Source organism: Microcaecilia unicolor, chromosome 13 (assembly GCF_901765095.1).
Source record: "Microcaecilia unicolor chromosome 13, aMicUni1.1, whole genome shotgun sequence".
NCBI lineage: Eukaryota > Metazoa > Chordata > Amphibia > Gymnophiona > Siphonopidae > Microcaecilia > Microcaecilia unicolor.
In genome coordinates, this window is record NC_044043.1 from 49,294,915 (window position 1) to 49,311,126 (window position 16,212).

The window sequence follows — 16,212 nt, forward strand, 5'->3', positions numbered from 1 at the left end:
TCACCTCTTTGTTCACAGGATTTCATTCTTGTCCTTCTGTCATCCCTTTCCTCTTTAACAGACCCATACCAACAGTTACATCTTTTCGTTATCTTGGAATCATTATTGACTCCGAGCTGTTCTTTGATCTTCAGGTCACGCAAGTTGTAAAACTGGGCTTCCTTGCTTTAAGAAGACTCCAATCTGTCTGTAGCTACATACACTAACTCATGCCATTTTGATCTCCTACCTCAATTATTATAACCCCATTTATTGTGGTATCTCAAATTCATCTCTTCGTAAACTTCAAACCCTCCAAAATTCAGCAGCTTGTCTGATCTTCAATGCACGTACATTTGATCATATCACCCCACTTTTGGTAAGCTCACAGTGGCTCCCCATTCATTTTCATCCTGTCTTCAAAATCCTTTGTCTCACTCATGAGGCTCTTCATCTTGGTTCCCGTCCTACCTGTCCTCCCTGACTATCCCTTACAACCCTGCCTGTCTCCTCAGATCCCTTAATGCTAACTGCCTTGTTCTACACTCTCCCCGTTTCTCCCATTATGAATCTACCCAGTCCTGTGCCTTCTTTTTCATAGCTCCTAAATTCTGGAATTCAGCTATCAGATTAGCGGGCCCCCTGAATTCAAATCACAGCACCTCACCTCGCTCGGTGTGAAAGCGCAGCAGCAGCAGTCTGTAGATCGGCTCCCTTCGGGATTTCCCTCCCTGTGTCCCGCCCTCGTGGAAGTTACATCAGACAAGGGTGGGACACAAGGAGGGAAGGCCTGAAGGGAGGCGATCTGCAGACTGCCGCTGCTGCGCTTTCACACGGAGCGAGGTGGTGAGGCGCTGTGATTTGAATGGAGGGGGCCCGACCCGGTGGCGGACAGTTGATGGAGCTGAGGGCAGGTGGGTGGGACTGCAGCACCGGGCCCCCCTTGGAGGTCCAAGCCCGGGGAATTTTGTCCCCCCTGCCCCCCCCCACCCTCGGCGGCCCTGGATTGAGCCACCTTCCCATCTGCCCACTTAGCTTCACAAAGTATAAAAACCAGATCCTGCGGACTGACCTGGAAGGCACATATTTAATACTCTCCTGTCCTCCCCCTCCAAGGTAAAACAGACTTCTACAATCTCCATATTATCTTCCCCCAATGAGAATGAAGCTAAAGGCAGATTTGACCATATGTAAATATTTTTTGTGGTATTTTAAATTAACGCTGAGAAACATTACATTAAACGATCACCATGAGGTGTTACATACCTGGTAGCACTGAAGCCAGTGAGAAGCGCCGCCTGCACACAAACATTACTAATTAGTCTGTTTTAATAGTTTTTATCAGTCTTGTCTCAATGCACACTGCAATAAAAATAATCCTAGCTGAATTGAAATTTTAATTACCTTACAGTAATATAGTCAGTTAGGAAAGATGAATAAAGTACACTGTAACCAATCTAGGCAGTTATACTAGCATCATTGCACATTTGCTGCAAGAAGAATTTATCATTCCCAGGTGTTTATTATACTATTGTGGGGATTTTGAAACAAAATTAAATCCTTGCAAGTACTTTCCCTGCCCTAACTTTAACCTACCCAATTTTCCCCTGAGGTAAGAGCATACATATTTTACTTGCACTGAGGGGAGTGGGACAATTTCCAGGCAAGCTTTCTTTGCTTATGTACATAACATTTTTTACATTTATAAGGGCTCCTTTTACTAAGCAGCGGTAAGCCCAACGCAGGCTTACTGCTCACTATACAAGAAGTACTGCTGGGCTACCACAGCAGCCCAGCGATACTTCCCACCCCTAGTGCGCTGTCATTTCCGGTGCTATAAAAATGTATTTATTTTTGTAGCGCCAGAGTGTCCAGGGAAACCTCAATGGGTGGCGGTAAAGGCTCCCCCCAAAATGGCCATGTAGCAAGTGTTTCTATATTAATACATTTCAAGTATTTAAATGTCTGTATTACATCTCCCCTGTCCCTCCTCTCCTCTAAGGTATGTACATTCAGGTCTTCCAGTTTCTTCTCATACGTCTTTTGACATAAGCCCCTTAACATTTTTGTAGCCTTCCTCTGGACCGCTTCAACTCTTTTTACATCCTTAGCAGGATACGGCCTCCAAAACTAAACTCCAAGTGGGGCCTCATCAATGACTTGTACAGGGACACTGCTGTCCTCTCTCCATACAGCCTAGCATCCTTCTGGCTACAGCCACCCCCTTGTTATACTGTTTTGTTGCCAAATAATATCACCCCAAGGCAGTGGCGTACCTAGGGTAGTTGACACCCGGGGCCGGTCATTTTTTAACACCCCCCCTCCCCCCCAAATCCAGTACTAGGCATGCCGAGAATACAAAACACTCAGGACCTATAGAGCAATTCTACCATACCATAAGCAGTCATTTCTACGAGTCACACAAGGAAAAGGAAATCATCTTAAACACTACAGTGAGCACTAGAACATCAATTCACCTATTGTAAAATGAAACCAGACAGAATAGTACAGATCGTAGATCCTGCACAGTCAACGCCAACTGAAAGCCATGTCTTTTTCACAAACACAGATACACCCTAATCCACTATAGAATAAGTAATCATAAACTTTCTATTTAGACAAAAATTAAACTGAACCCCCAATGCCAGACTCTGCATACAATGCAACACCACAGAAACAAAAACTGTCCCCTAGTACTGTGCAAAATATAAAGACAGCAGATGTAAATTTGAAAAAAACTAACAAGTACCAATCACCACTTTACAAATTAACAAATAGAAATAAAACAAATATAGAAAGTAAAATAATACCATTTTATTGGACTAATACATTTAGCTTTCAGAGGCCAAAACCTCCGTCCTCGGGTCAGTACAGTATAGTGCTGTTACAGTATCCTATCCTGACCTGAGGAAGGGGGTTTTGTTCTCCGAAAGTTAGTCAAAATGTATTAAAATTAGTCCAATAAAAAGATTACCTTATTTACATGTTCTATTATAAACATTTAACACATCTATAATACTTTATCCTAAAGCAAAAAAAATAAAAAAATATATTTTATTTACAGTTTGTTGTCTCTGGTTTCTGCTTTCCTCATCTTCTTTTCACCGACTTCCTTCCATCCAGCATCTGTCTTCACTCTCTCTCTCTCTCTCGCTGCCATCCAGTGTCAGCCCTCTCTGCCGTCCCTTCCATCCACTGCCTGCCCTTTCTCTCTGCCCCTTCAATCCACCATTTGCCCTCCCTCTCCCATCCATCCAGGGTCTGCCCTCCCTCTCGCTCCCCCTTCCATCTAGGATCTGTCCCCTCTCTGTCTCTGCCCCTTTTTTCAGCCCCCAGTTCCAGCCCCCTTCTCCCCTCTGAACACCCCCACCCCAGTCCCCTTCTCCCCTCCCCTTCTCCTGTCTGAGACCCCCACCACAGTCCCCTTCTCCCCTCCCCTGTCTGAGACCCCCACCCCAGTCCCCTTCTCTCCTCTGAACACCCCCACCCCAGTCCCCTTCTCCCCTCTGAGATCCCCACCCCAGTCCCCTTCTCCCCTCCCCTGTCTGAGATCCCCACCCCAGTCCCCTTCTCCCCTCCCCTTTTCCCCTCTGAACACCCCCACCCCAGTCCCCTTCTCCCCTGTCTGAGATCCCCACCCCAGTCCCCTTCTCCTCTCCCCCTCCCCTGTCTGAGATCCCCACCCCAGTCCCCTTCTCCCCTCTGAACACCCCCACCCCAGTCCCCTTCTCCCCTCTGAGATCCCCACCCCAGTCCCCTTCTCCCCTCCCCTGTATGAGATCCCCACCCCAGTCCCCTTCTCCCCTCCCATTTTCCCCTCTGAACACCCCCACCCCAGTCCCCTTCTCCCCTGTCTGAGATCCCCACCCCAGTCCCCTTCTCCCCTCCCCTTCCCCCGTCTGAGACCCCCACCCCAGTCCCCTTCTCCCCTCCCCTTTTCCCCTCTGAACACCCCCACCCCAGTCCCCTTCTCCCCTCCCCTTCTCCCTCTGAGATCCCCACCCCAGTCCCCTTCTCCCCTCCCCTGTCTGAGACCCCCACCCCAGTCCCCTTCTCCCCTCTGAACACCCCCACCCGAGTCCCTTTCGCCCCTCTCCTTCCCCACCGGCAAAGCAGCGTCGCAGGCAGCGCCTCGTGCCCTGCTTGTAAAAAAAAAAAAAAATCAAATCTCCTTCCTTCTCCTCGTCTTGACGTCGACTCGGGCCTTCCAATCAAATTGATTGGAAGGCCCGAGTCGACGTCAAGACGAGGAGGAGAAGGAAGGAGGAGATTTGATTTTTTTTTTTTTACAAGCAGGGCACGAGGCGCTGCCTGCGACGCTGCTTCGCCGGTTTTTTTAAATGTGCGGCGCCGCGGGAACGGCCACGGGAGGCGGCAGGAGCGGAGCACCCCCCCACCCACTGGCACCCAGGGCGGACCGCCCCCACCGCCCCCCCTTGGTTCGCCACTGCCCCAAGGTCCATCTTCCTGTATGTACATAACCAGCCTCTCACCTCCTAGCACATACAGCTCCCTTGGATTTCAACTCCCTAACTGCATTACTCTGCATTTCTTTGCATTCAATTTTAATTGCCAAACATTAGACCATTCTTCTAACTTTTGCAGATCTTTTTCCGTGTTTTCCACTCCGTCCAGGGTGTCCACTGTTACAAATCTTAGTATCATCCAAGAAAAGGCAAACCTTACCATATATAACCTTTTAGCAATGTCGCTCACAAATATGTTGAGCAGAATCAGCCCCAGCACCAATCCTTGAGGCACTGCACTACTCACCATTCCCAGTTAAGTGAAGAGACAGTTAAAGTGGTTGAAGCCTTTACATAACAAAAGTGCTTGCAACTTTCAAAGTTCCACTGATGCAGGTATGTGTCAATAGTGTGTGGGCAATAATCAAGCAAACTGACCCAAGTGAAAATATGGATCGATTCTCCCCCCCCCCCCCCCTTACCCAACTGAATGTGGGTAAAATTTCATGGTTCTTTCACAACATAAAAAGGGTTACATTAGCTTGAAGGAGTGAAAGTGTGCATGGAGATAGTGTTTTGAAATTTGCATAAGTGCTTTTGCATTCACACTTTGCAATTGCTCTCATGCAATGCAAAACACATGGGTACCTCTGTACATTCGCTGTGTTTGCTGGCCATATTTTCAAAGGGAAACTCTACAACAAGTTTGACTTTGAATATGACTTTGCAGATTCATGGGTTTAAAACAGCCATGGAGCTTGAAGATCAACAAGGAGGCTCATTATTGTCCTCAGTCAGAGCTGTCCTTGTAGAGGGGAGGGTGGGGAACACAGACCCCACACTATCGTCCCCATCCCAGCATCATAATTTACTGTCAGCTTGCAGATGGAGCCTCATAAGTCAGCATTCTCATAGCACCCTCAGTATAGCCCTTTCCTCACTGTTAACAAAATAATGCCAAATAACCAGTGATAATGAAGTTGATGGCACTGAGCCCAACCTACTGAACGACACTGAAGACATCACAGTTGAGAGTGAACAAATTCCACTGGCATTATCAATCCCCAGCATAGTAAATCCAGGACTTGTTGTTTAATCTGCATATTTTAACTCCGCTTTTACCTCTCATTCAGCCTGTTGAATCCTGGGATATCAGCTGCTAAGCCTCCTTGTTGCAGGTGAATCCACGCTCTCTGAATGTCTGCCGTAAGGAGGTGATAACCATGAAACAAAAATACCTGGCAGGATAAAGAGAGAGAGTTACAGGTGGAGGCAGATTTTAGAAAGGACGCACAAATATCAATGGGGTCAAAATGGGCACATAAATGTTTACTGCCAGCACATCAACGAAATAACAACCTACATGCTTATGGTCATTTTAGAAATATAAATGTGTTTTTTTTTAAGATGTCACATAGTCTGACATCCCTTGCCAGTTTTGCATTCAGGGGGGACATCAACTACTGGGGGATTAAGTGGGTGACCTTCCATAATCTCGCCAGTGGAATGCTGCTCATTATGAGCACTTTTCTGAAATCTAGACATCCCAGGTAGCAAGTGTGAATCCCCATGCAGGTCTTTTTTGACACAGATATGATTTCCCCTCCTGAAATGGGGAATACTCATTAGGGAGTAATATTCAGATCAGCGATTTTTAAGCCATGGGCTGAATTAAACTCAGATATTCAACGTGGGCTATGTCCTGACTCCAGCATTGAATATCCGGGTAAGTGCGGTCACTCAGTAGTTAACAGGGCACCAGCCAATATTCAGACTGGTGTCCGGTTAGCTCGGCAGATAAAGTTAGGAAAGCCTTTTTACTTATTTAACTATCACCACTAACTGGTTCCACCCCAACCACCCTGGCACTAACTAGACAGTGTCATGGCAGTCAGAGGAAATATCCAATGACACTACCTGCTAGTGCTGCTGAATATTGGTAGATGCGTTGTCTCAGCAGGGTTTAACTGGGCAGAAGTCTCTCTTGCTCAGTTAAACTCCTCTAAATATAGGGCACATTTATTTTTTAGGCCCGCCCTACCCAAACAACACCCAGACCATGCCCCTTGCCATAGGCACATTTTTCATTTTTAGATGTGCATATATTTTACCAAAAAACTGTGCAAGCAAACTTTTGTGCTGAAAACAATGTATATCTTTTATCTAATGCTCAAATTTAACACTTTATAACAAAATTTCTGTGGCTCTTTTTGCAGTTTTTCATCTGAGAATGCATAAAAATAATACAAACTATTTACTATTTTAGAAGCATACTAACTAGGAGTGTCTGATTTTTGTCAACTAAAGGCATTAAAAATACCACTCATTCTACATCTTGCTTACTGAAGCCTTAGGTAATTTCCCTCATGCAATGCAAAACACATGGGTACCTCTGTACATTCGCTGTGTTTGCTGGCCATATTTTCAAAGGGAAACTCTACAACAAGTTTGACTTTGAATATGACTTTGCAGGTTCATGGGTTTAAAACAGCCATGGGGCTGGAAGATCAACAAGGAGGCTCATTATTGTCCTCAATCAGAGCTGTCCTTGTAGGGGGGAAGGTGTGGAACAGAGGCCCCACACTGTCACTGTAGTCCCCACCCCAGCATCATAATTTACTATCAGCTTGCAGATGGAGCCACATAAGTCAGCATTCTCATAAACAGTGGCAGAGAAAGTAACATTGTCATACCTGTCTTATAGAATAATAATCATTTGCAGCCATGAAAGAATTCTTCAGTAACATAAGGATGGCTACACAGAAGTTCTCCATCACCTTTTGATTCCAGTCCTGCATGAACAGCTGGTCCCAGATCAGCCATACTGCAGGTAAATCCACAATACCAACGAAGCCCTGAGTACAGTCAAGAAGAGGGAAATGTATTCCACACAGCTTACTTAAAAATCATGGCAGTGCTAGTTGGGTTCAACGAAAGGAGTATGTGCCTGGGTTTGAGGCTTTTCCTCCTATAAATACATAACTGGACACTACATTACAAGTAGAGTAGAGGTCACAGGGTTTGAGTTCTTATTTAGTAACTAGCAGACTCTCTACGAGCTCCTGTTGATATTTACAGGTTATCTGATAAAAATAAGAGCATATGACCCCAGGAATGCCTACACACACATCATACTGTATAAAAGTAAATGCTATGAGTCCAATACTCAAAGCAAATTATGCATCTGTCAGCAAGCACCGAACACATAGCTCACTTCGCAGGACATTTTCATCCCTTATCCTAATAAAAATCAGAAGTTTAGCTTGCTAGTCAGATTTTATCTTGGTAATAATGAGCCGTGTTTGGAAAGGGTTGGAGGCAAAGCAACAGCTATCCATGTAACAGGAAAAAAATGATCAGTTTATTTAGTTCTGGTGAATAGTTGCCTGCATAGTCATTGCCTATAGGTATAGGGGTCAATTCTTCAACTGGGTGCCACACGTTTGGTGCCTCGATGCAGCATGGTTAACACTAATTCTACAATGTCATCTGGGCGCCTGAATTCTGTTCTAGAATACTAGCATAAGTCAGCATCTATGTGCCGACGCTTAGGGGCATGAATCCTTCTCTTACACATCATGCCAGCAGAAGTACATGTTGGACACGCCCATGTCCCACCCACGCCCCTCCCCCTGTGCAAGCTCCCGTGAATTTATGCTTTAAGGGGCCCTTTTACTAAGCAGAAGTCAGCCCACCGCAGGCTTACCGTGCACCAAACCAGAACTACCACCGGGCTACCGCAGGAGCTTGGTGGTAGTTCCTACCCTTAGCATGCACCATTTCTATTTTTGTAGCACTGGAACTTAACTGGCGGTAATCGCCGGATTAGCATGGCAGCCCTTACCGCCATCTCGATGGGTGGCGGTAAGGGCTCCCCCCTGAAACAGCCACATGGTAAGTGTTTCACTTACTGCACAGTCATTTCTTTTCCTAAAAAAAAAAAAGACAGCCTTTTATCTGCTGTTTTAAAAGGGGGCCTCAGCGCATGTCAATAACACGCACTGACGCTAGTGCAGGTCCCATTTTACTGCAGCTTAGTAAAAGGGGCCCCTAAGTGAGCTGCGCACTGTTTTAGAATAATACTTAGCACCCAACCAATACTTATGTGTAAATGTTGGCACCAGGGGCGTATCTGAGGTTCGGCGGTAGGGGGGGCAGGGGCTAGAGTGAGGGGGCACATTATAGCCCCCCCGGCCGCCGCCCCCCTACCGCCGTCAACCCTCCCCTACCGCCGTCACCTACCCCCGCCGAGGTCCGCTTCCTCCGGTCCGGTGCCTTTAAAAGTGTTACTTCAGCTGGCTGGGGACCCCCAACCCCCACCAGCCCAGCCGAGGTCTTGTTTTAAGAAGTTCTTCCATCCTCGTGCTATTGAAAACTGCCTGCCTGCATCCCTTCCAGTTAGAGACTGAGTCTGACGTCGCAGCACGTTGTACGTGCACAGACTCAGTCCGAAACTGGAAGGGATGCAGGCAGGCAGTTTTCAATAGCATAAGAATGGAAGAACTTCTTAAAACAAGACCTCGGCTGGGCTGGCGGGGGTTGGGGGTCCCCCGCCAGCTGAAGTAATACTTTTAAAGGCACCGGACCGGAGGAAGCGGACCTCGGCGGGGGTAGGTGATGGCGGTAGGCGGGGGAGGGTTGACGGCGGTAGGGGGGTCCAGGACGAAATCTGCGGGGGCCCAGGCCCCTGTGGCCCCACACAGATACGCCCCTGGTTGGCACTAAGTTATAAAATGAAGAGGACAGTCAGCAGTGCTTCTTAAATATTTACCGCCCATTATTCAGTGCTATTTAACCAGCCAAGAACGGCTCCTGGAGGGTTAAATAGCACTTAATCAGCTATCCGAGAATATTCAGCGGGGAATAGCTGGCTATTTACCGCTGAATATTCATGGCCAGCACATGGTGCCTAACTGGCTAAATCATGCGATATAACCAGCTAGCCGCAAATATTCAGCACATCACCAGCTAAGTTTGACAGCCAAATCAGGCCACCCAAATAGCAGGCCTTTCTTTGGTCACTATAAACCTAACTGGCCAGTAGTGAATATTGACTTGGCTGGTAAGTTTAAACCAGCCAAAAATAAACCGGATATTCAATGCCAGTCACCTGAAATGGCCCCACATTAAATGTCTAGGCTCACCACCAACTGCAGGAGTTAGCTGGGCTGCCTCCCACCACCTGAATACCGACCCTAGTGCCATTTTATATATGTATAAGATTAAGCACTGCGGATGATTCTTTATTTTACACTATCCATGCTTTTAATTGAGAGCCAGTGCAGATCAATCAAAAATGGAGACACATGTCAAATTTGGCTTTAAGAAAAATAACTTGCAACAAAACACTGTAAATGAGTTTATATATTTATGAAAAATAAGCCTACCTGCTGTGTTCTGAATCAACTGCAATCTCTGGAATTGCTTTTGATTAATTCTAACACACAGAGAATTACAGTAGTCCAATTGTGATAAAATTAATAACTCACTAGCAACTTAAAGTGATTAGGAACAAAATAAGAACAAACTAGTTGGCGTTGTTTCAGATTAAAACAAGCCTTCTGAAAGAGATGTTTAATCTGAACATTCACTGTTAATGCAGAGTCTAAAATAACCCCCAATACTCTTGAGGTTCTATTCACTATCAACTGAGACCCATCTGAGCAAATAATATAACTAGGAATATTATGTACATTTACACTGAACCAAAGAACTTTTGTCTTATCAGTATTTAGCTTAAGCATAACAGGAAAAGACAACTTTCTAATTTTCTCCATACAGTAGTTGATTCTAGAAAATTTAAAGTTTTGCGATAAGTCCACTGAAAATTACATAACATAAATTCTAAGCTAGGAGAAAACTCAGTTGACACTATAGGAAGCTTAAAAAATTGCCTAAAAATTATAGCTAAACCTTTTTCTTTTTACCTTTCCTAGCAGAATGTAGAATACTATAACCTGGTGCATAGAGATGAGAAATAATTGAAGTATCTTCCTCTAATATCCATGTTTCAGTAATGAGCATAAAACCTAAATCTAATGTAGCTAAAAGATCCTGAAATAGTAAAAGCTTATTGTTAAGAGATCTTGCATTTATATAATAGACAGGATAGGAGCCATAGAGCAACAAAAAGGTCAAGTCAACTGTGCTGACAGAGGTATTACATATCTATCTAACCTAATATCTCCCAACGGCTTTTACTATATCATTTCCTAGTATGAATTCTTTTAGGACATACATCAGGCAAGACCCTTCTGCCAATAATGACATCAATGCTACGAGGGCAGACATCTAAACAATCAATCAATTGCCTTCTTGTTGTATAATTAGATGATTTAAATTTCGGCCTGCTCGCTGAAGATGTCAATACTGGAATTTTAATCTTATAATCTTGTATAGTTCCCAAATTTCCCTGAAACAACTCAAGTAAAAACACTAATAAGAAAAGTACCACTTCATCTTGAGGGTGATACACAAAATAATAGTAAGAAAACCAAATAAGTATTACCCAGTTAATCACTCCACAAAGATGCTTCACAAAGGTGCTTGCTAAAAACGCTCCACAAAGATGCTTCGCAAAGGTGCTTGCTAAAACGCTCCACAAAGATGCTTCGCAAAGGAGCTCGCTAAAAACCCCGCGACGTCTAGCATGAAATTCAATAGGTGGAGCTTGCTCCCACGCATAGTGCCCAGATGGCAATGACAACTATAGACAGAGCTTGTTCCCAGGCCAAAAATAGCAGTAGCAGCAACCATGTTGACATTAAAATAAGCACAGATTGGAGCAATTCTGTTTGACAGTCAGCTGCAATGTGGTTTAAAGATGGCGAAACAGCATGAGTTTAAAAGCCCTGCGATGTCAAGCATGGACCAAAGCTAGCCAGGTCCCTCCTTCCAGGTCTTTTCGTACTTTGGGTGAATTACACAGACAGTTCAATGAAAGTTCTCAGGCATAAATAATAACCATTGAAGTTGTTTCAAACAATTCTTTTACTTAATTAAACTTAACTTCTTAAAGTCTTTCTTCTCTATAATAATATGGACATGTAGACAAGTTCCCAGCAATCTGAGGGTATGCAAATGAGATCACTTCTTTCACTGGCTGAAGTCCAACTTTATGCAAATCAGAATGTCACCTTCTTCAAGAGAATAGAATATCAGCAATCAGCTTCTCTTGATTCACTGAAACTTATAACCTTTTATATCCTCTCCAGTTCCTTTCTCTCACCAAGGAGACCAAGATATAAAACTATGTTGCTAGAGTCCCTTCATTATGCAAATTGGCTTTACAAGCCTTCATCATGCACCAGTAATCAACCCTCTAACGAGTCCTGGAGTTCTCTTTTCAAACTCTTACAAACAGCAAGGCTGGCTTCTTTTCTGAACACTGTACACAGCCCAGCCTTTAACAGCTACTGCCCCTGGATGATACCCAGCACTCATAGCTCTCCAGTATCAACCTCCACCCCTGGCTGTTATCAAAAGAAAAAGGAAAATGCCAGAAAACACATTCTGCTGGCTTTCACTTTCAATTCAGTTTTCAGGTTTAAACAAAACTAGTATCTTGTTCCTTTATTCTTTGTCCAGTCAGGTCTGATCCAATTTGGTCATAATTCAACTGGTTTACCTCATAGAGCTTGTCTGGGCAGAGTCCACTCAGGTACAGCAAAAACTGAAAAACAGCCAATCACAATCCCAAAGGGTTGTATAGAGTGAACATACAACAATAATGGAAACGTGGGAATTACCCTCAGAAACCAAGGCTTCCACCAAGGTCTGACCAGCAGGACTCTGATATCTATATAAGATTTTTGTGTCCGCGGTCTAATCTCTTTCATAGGGTAAAACTTTCTCACTCGCTCTCAACTGAAACTGTTCTCATTTAAACATAAGTTTCGAAACATTGCTGAGTATACAAATATTCCCAAGTCACAGCTTAGCATAGGTAAACTTAGCTTTCTCTTAGCTGGCTTGGTAACCCCACATTCCAACTGCTGATTTTCATTCAACGGGGCCCAAACTGTTTCACCCACTTCAGGGTTTCATCAGGAACCACCCAGTTTAAACATAATTACAGGCGTATTGTTTTAGCTGACTAGAGAAGTCTAGTCAGCTAAATCAATACGCCTGTAATTATGTTTAAACTGGGTGGTTCCTGATGAAACCCTGAAGTGGGTGAAACAATTTGGGCCCCGTTGAATGAAAATCAGCAGTTTCAGTTGAGAGCGAGTGGGAAAGTTTTACCCTATGAAAGAGATTAGACCACGGACACAAAAATCTTATATAGATATCAGAGTCCTGCTGGTCAGACCTTGGTGGAAGCCTTGGTTTCTGAGGGTAATTCCCACGTTTCCGTTATTGTTGTATGTTCACTCTATACAACCCTTTGGGATTGTGATTGGCTGTTTTTCAGTTTTTGCTGTATTAGATTACGGAAGTAGGATTAACAGCCCATACTGTTTATTTGAATATTAGGCAGAGTCCACTCAGGTCCCAGATTGGGACTCTTCCTTGTTCCCCCACTCATCCTCCCTCTCTCATCCCAGGGAGGTTTATATAAGTTCAGGGTAAGATTTCCCCTCCCTCTCCTCTCTCATTGGACCAGTCCACCTCATTAATACAGGAGCTATGGAGTCTACCTAAGAATTTCCCCTCCCCTTTCTTTAAAGAGATATAGCTACTCTCCTCCCTTTAATACTTCCTCTGACTAGAAACACCTTCTATCAGGTTCTAGTGCTACCCTGTGGCTAGTCAAGATCAATACACCAGGGAGAGAGGACAATGTGAATGTCACAGGATCCTCCAAAGCCTCTGTTTAAAGCATGTCTACTATAGGACAGAGACCCTTACTGGCTCCTGTCTCTGTTCCCTGTAACAATATCCTGAAAAGCTGATTGACTGTGTGTGCCCTGAGGACTGGGTTGAGAAGCGCTGGTTTAGTGGGATGGGCTGGAGTGGTATCCTTTCCAGATGCCATAATGGCGACACTGGCCTCCAAGCAGTAGTACTACTGCTAGGGGTCAGCTTTCTATATATCTTTAAAACACTGACCGCCGCTGGCTAAATATTCACTGGCAGGTTTATTTGATCATTTCACTATTGTTATCATGTTTAGCAAAATTGTACATCCCCCCCCCCCCCCCCCGGATTCTTTATATAGAGCGCTGAGTAGTGTGCATTAAATTGCGCGTGTGGCCAATTTACATGCACTACTCAATTAGTTAACGAACCTATTAATGTTGCTAATTGGCCAATAATGACCAATTATCAAATCTAACTGGCTATAATTGGAATTTTAGGCATATTCTAAGAAGAGTCGAGCGTAAATTCCAGTGCACACAGCCAAAAAGAGGGCACAGCAATGGGAGGAGTGTGGGCATGTCAGGACAATCAATCAAATCTACATGCGTAGTTATAGAATTCAGGACCTAGATTTAGGTGCGGGCATTTACACCAGCTTTTCACTGGCATAAATGGCTGCACAGAAATTTAGGCACATCCACCCAGCCTATGCACAATTCTATAAACCGCGTCTGAATGCAGACATGGCTTATAGAATAACAGTAGGCAAAAAGTCGGACTCGCCTAAATTTTAGTCATCATATATAGAATTCAGCCCATGTCAAGCTCTACCTGCTGTACACTGCCTTTGGTGAATCTTTTCATAAAGGCAGGTAATACATCTCAATAAATAAATCAATAAATAAATAAAATGTGGCATTACCTGTTATCATAATAAGGAAAATGTACTTTGAGAAAAAAAAATCAAACATGCTGGTTTCTTGCAGAATGTAACTGAAAACATGACAATAGCTAAAGACTATTTCTTATACCAACTCATAGAGTATCCATATGATCTCTACCTCCCCCATCCACTTTCTCAGGAAGATAATTGGGCTTGGTGTTAATTCCTCGCCAAGAGAGTGGGGCAGGTCCATCCCATCTGAAGTTGTATGCACTTTCTGAGCCTCTCCCCTCTTCTGACTTGTCATTTCCACCAAAAAATCCTACAGGAACCAGAAGTGTGTTAGATTATGATTTTATAAATTTGCAAACCAAACTGTGTGTTTCATAATTTTTGGTGGCTTCATTATGTATGATATTTGTACTCTGCTTAGATTTTCAGATAATTCAGGTTATAAATTTTGTAAATAAACAAATTTGAAAATAAGAAAATGCATAAAATATAAGCACCCCCAGCTTGGTTTCTGTTTATTTATTGTTGCAGTAGGGTTTACTTCATTTCTGGCGTCCCTTAATAAAAGAGACATAAATTAGGCACTTTTTTTTGGATACTTCATATAGACACCCTATTATGAAATTATTCCTCACTTGACCAGGCTCCAAAAAATGATCCTTGACAGCAAGTAAGATTGTGAAAACTACCCTTTAAAGGTAGCTAGTTGTGTTCCTGTTTATTTTCAAATAAATGTAATTAGTTACAATTACTAACGACTGAAACATCAAACTAAGTAGGTATGGTCCAAGTACTTTTAAGGGGTCTTTTACTAAAGTGTGGTAAGGTTTTGCAGTAATTCCCCAAACTCCTGGAAGAAATAGTAGAAGCTGCATTAATTCCATCTTTTCATTGCTTAGTCTTAAAGGGAAAAAAATTCTTAATATTATTCCGTGCCTCTATAGCCTACCAGGCAGTAAAAGTCTGGAATAGTTTACCAAAAGAGTTATAAGTCTTAGGGGTCCTTTTACCAAGCTGCAGGAAAAAGGGTCCTGCGATAGCAGCGGGGGCCGTTTTCCCCACGCGTTAGGCACTTTTTACCACAGCGGGTAAAAAGCCCCCAGCACACATGGCCTTAATGAGGTGGTGATAAGGGCTCCCGCGCTAACCCGGCTGTAACCGTGCATTGCGCAGTTGATGCCCAATTACCGCCAGGTTATTGCCATGCAAGCCATTTCCTGGGGTCTTCTTTTTTCCCCAGAAATGGCTGCGTACCATAGGCTAAGCTAAAGAAGTAAATGTCCATGCTTGCAAGATAAGCAGAATTTCTGCCACTTACATTAGTATTTTATAAAGGCGAGTAGGCACCTACTTGTCTTTATAAAACATGCATATGTAAGCACTTACTTACCCTCTTATACCAGGTACCCTGTGTTATAAAATGACCTTCTAATAAGGCAATTCTGTAACATGGCACCTACATTTATGCATGACTTGAGTGCGTAAATGTACAGAATACTGTCACTTTTGTAGCTAAGTGTATATTTACATGCATAAGTTGAAGGGAAGCAACTAAGTTGGTGAATCGCAAACCTGGTCCTGGAGGCACCCCAGCCAGTCTGATTTTCAGGAAATCCACAATGAATATTCATGAGAGAGATATGCATGCATGAAGTACTTGATCCCAATCATTTTGGGTTTCGTCCTGGTCACGATACTGAAACATTATTATTGTTTCTGTTTGATATTGTACGTCTTGTTATTTAACTATGGTCAGTGTATTTTGTTGGTTATATTAGACATGTCAGCTGCATTTGATACTATAAATCATGATATTCTGTTAAACAGATTACAATCGATTGGAATTCAGGGTATAGTGTTAAGTTGGTTCAAATCCTTTTTGAAAAATAGATGCTTTTGTGTTGTAAAAGGGGAAGATGTATCTGACTTTAAACCGTTACTGACTGGTGTCATGCAGGGTTCCTGCTTATCTGCTGTTTTTTAAACATATATTTTTGATTCCCCTTTGCCAACTATTGAGTCGTTTTGGTGTTCAGTTCAGATTGGACATGCATGACATACAATTTTTGA

The 16,212-nt window shown here is 43.6% G+C and overlaps 1 protein-coding gene across 1 annotated transcript in view; it reads right to left on the reverse strand.

Moving 5' to 3' along the window:
• Window positions 1-16,212, reverse strand: part of LOC115482380 — a 133,677-nt gene that overhangs the window by 75,796 nt on the left and 41,669 nt on the right. Inside the window, exons 10-13 of the mRNA XM_030222127.1 lie at window positions 14,309-14,452; window positions 7,139-7,300; window positions 5,568-5,683; window positions 1,246-1,277 (exon numbers count right to left, since the gene is read on the reverse strand). Of these exons, the coding sequence (XP_030077987.1) occupies window positions 1,246-1,277; window positions 5,568-5,683; window positions 7,139-7,300; window positions 14,309-14,452 (454 nt within the window). The remainder of the gene's footprint in view (window positions 1-1,245; window positions 1,278-5,567; window positions 5,684-7,138; window positions 7,301-14,308; window positions 14,453-16,212) is intronic.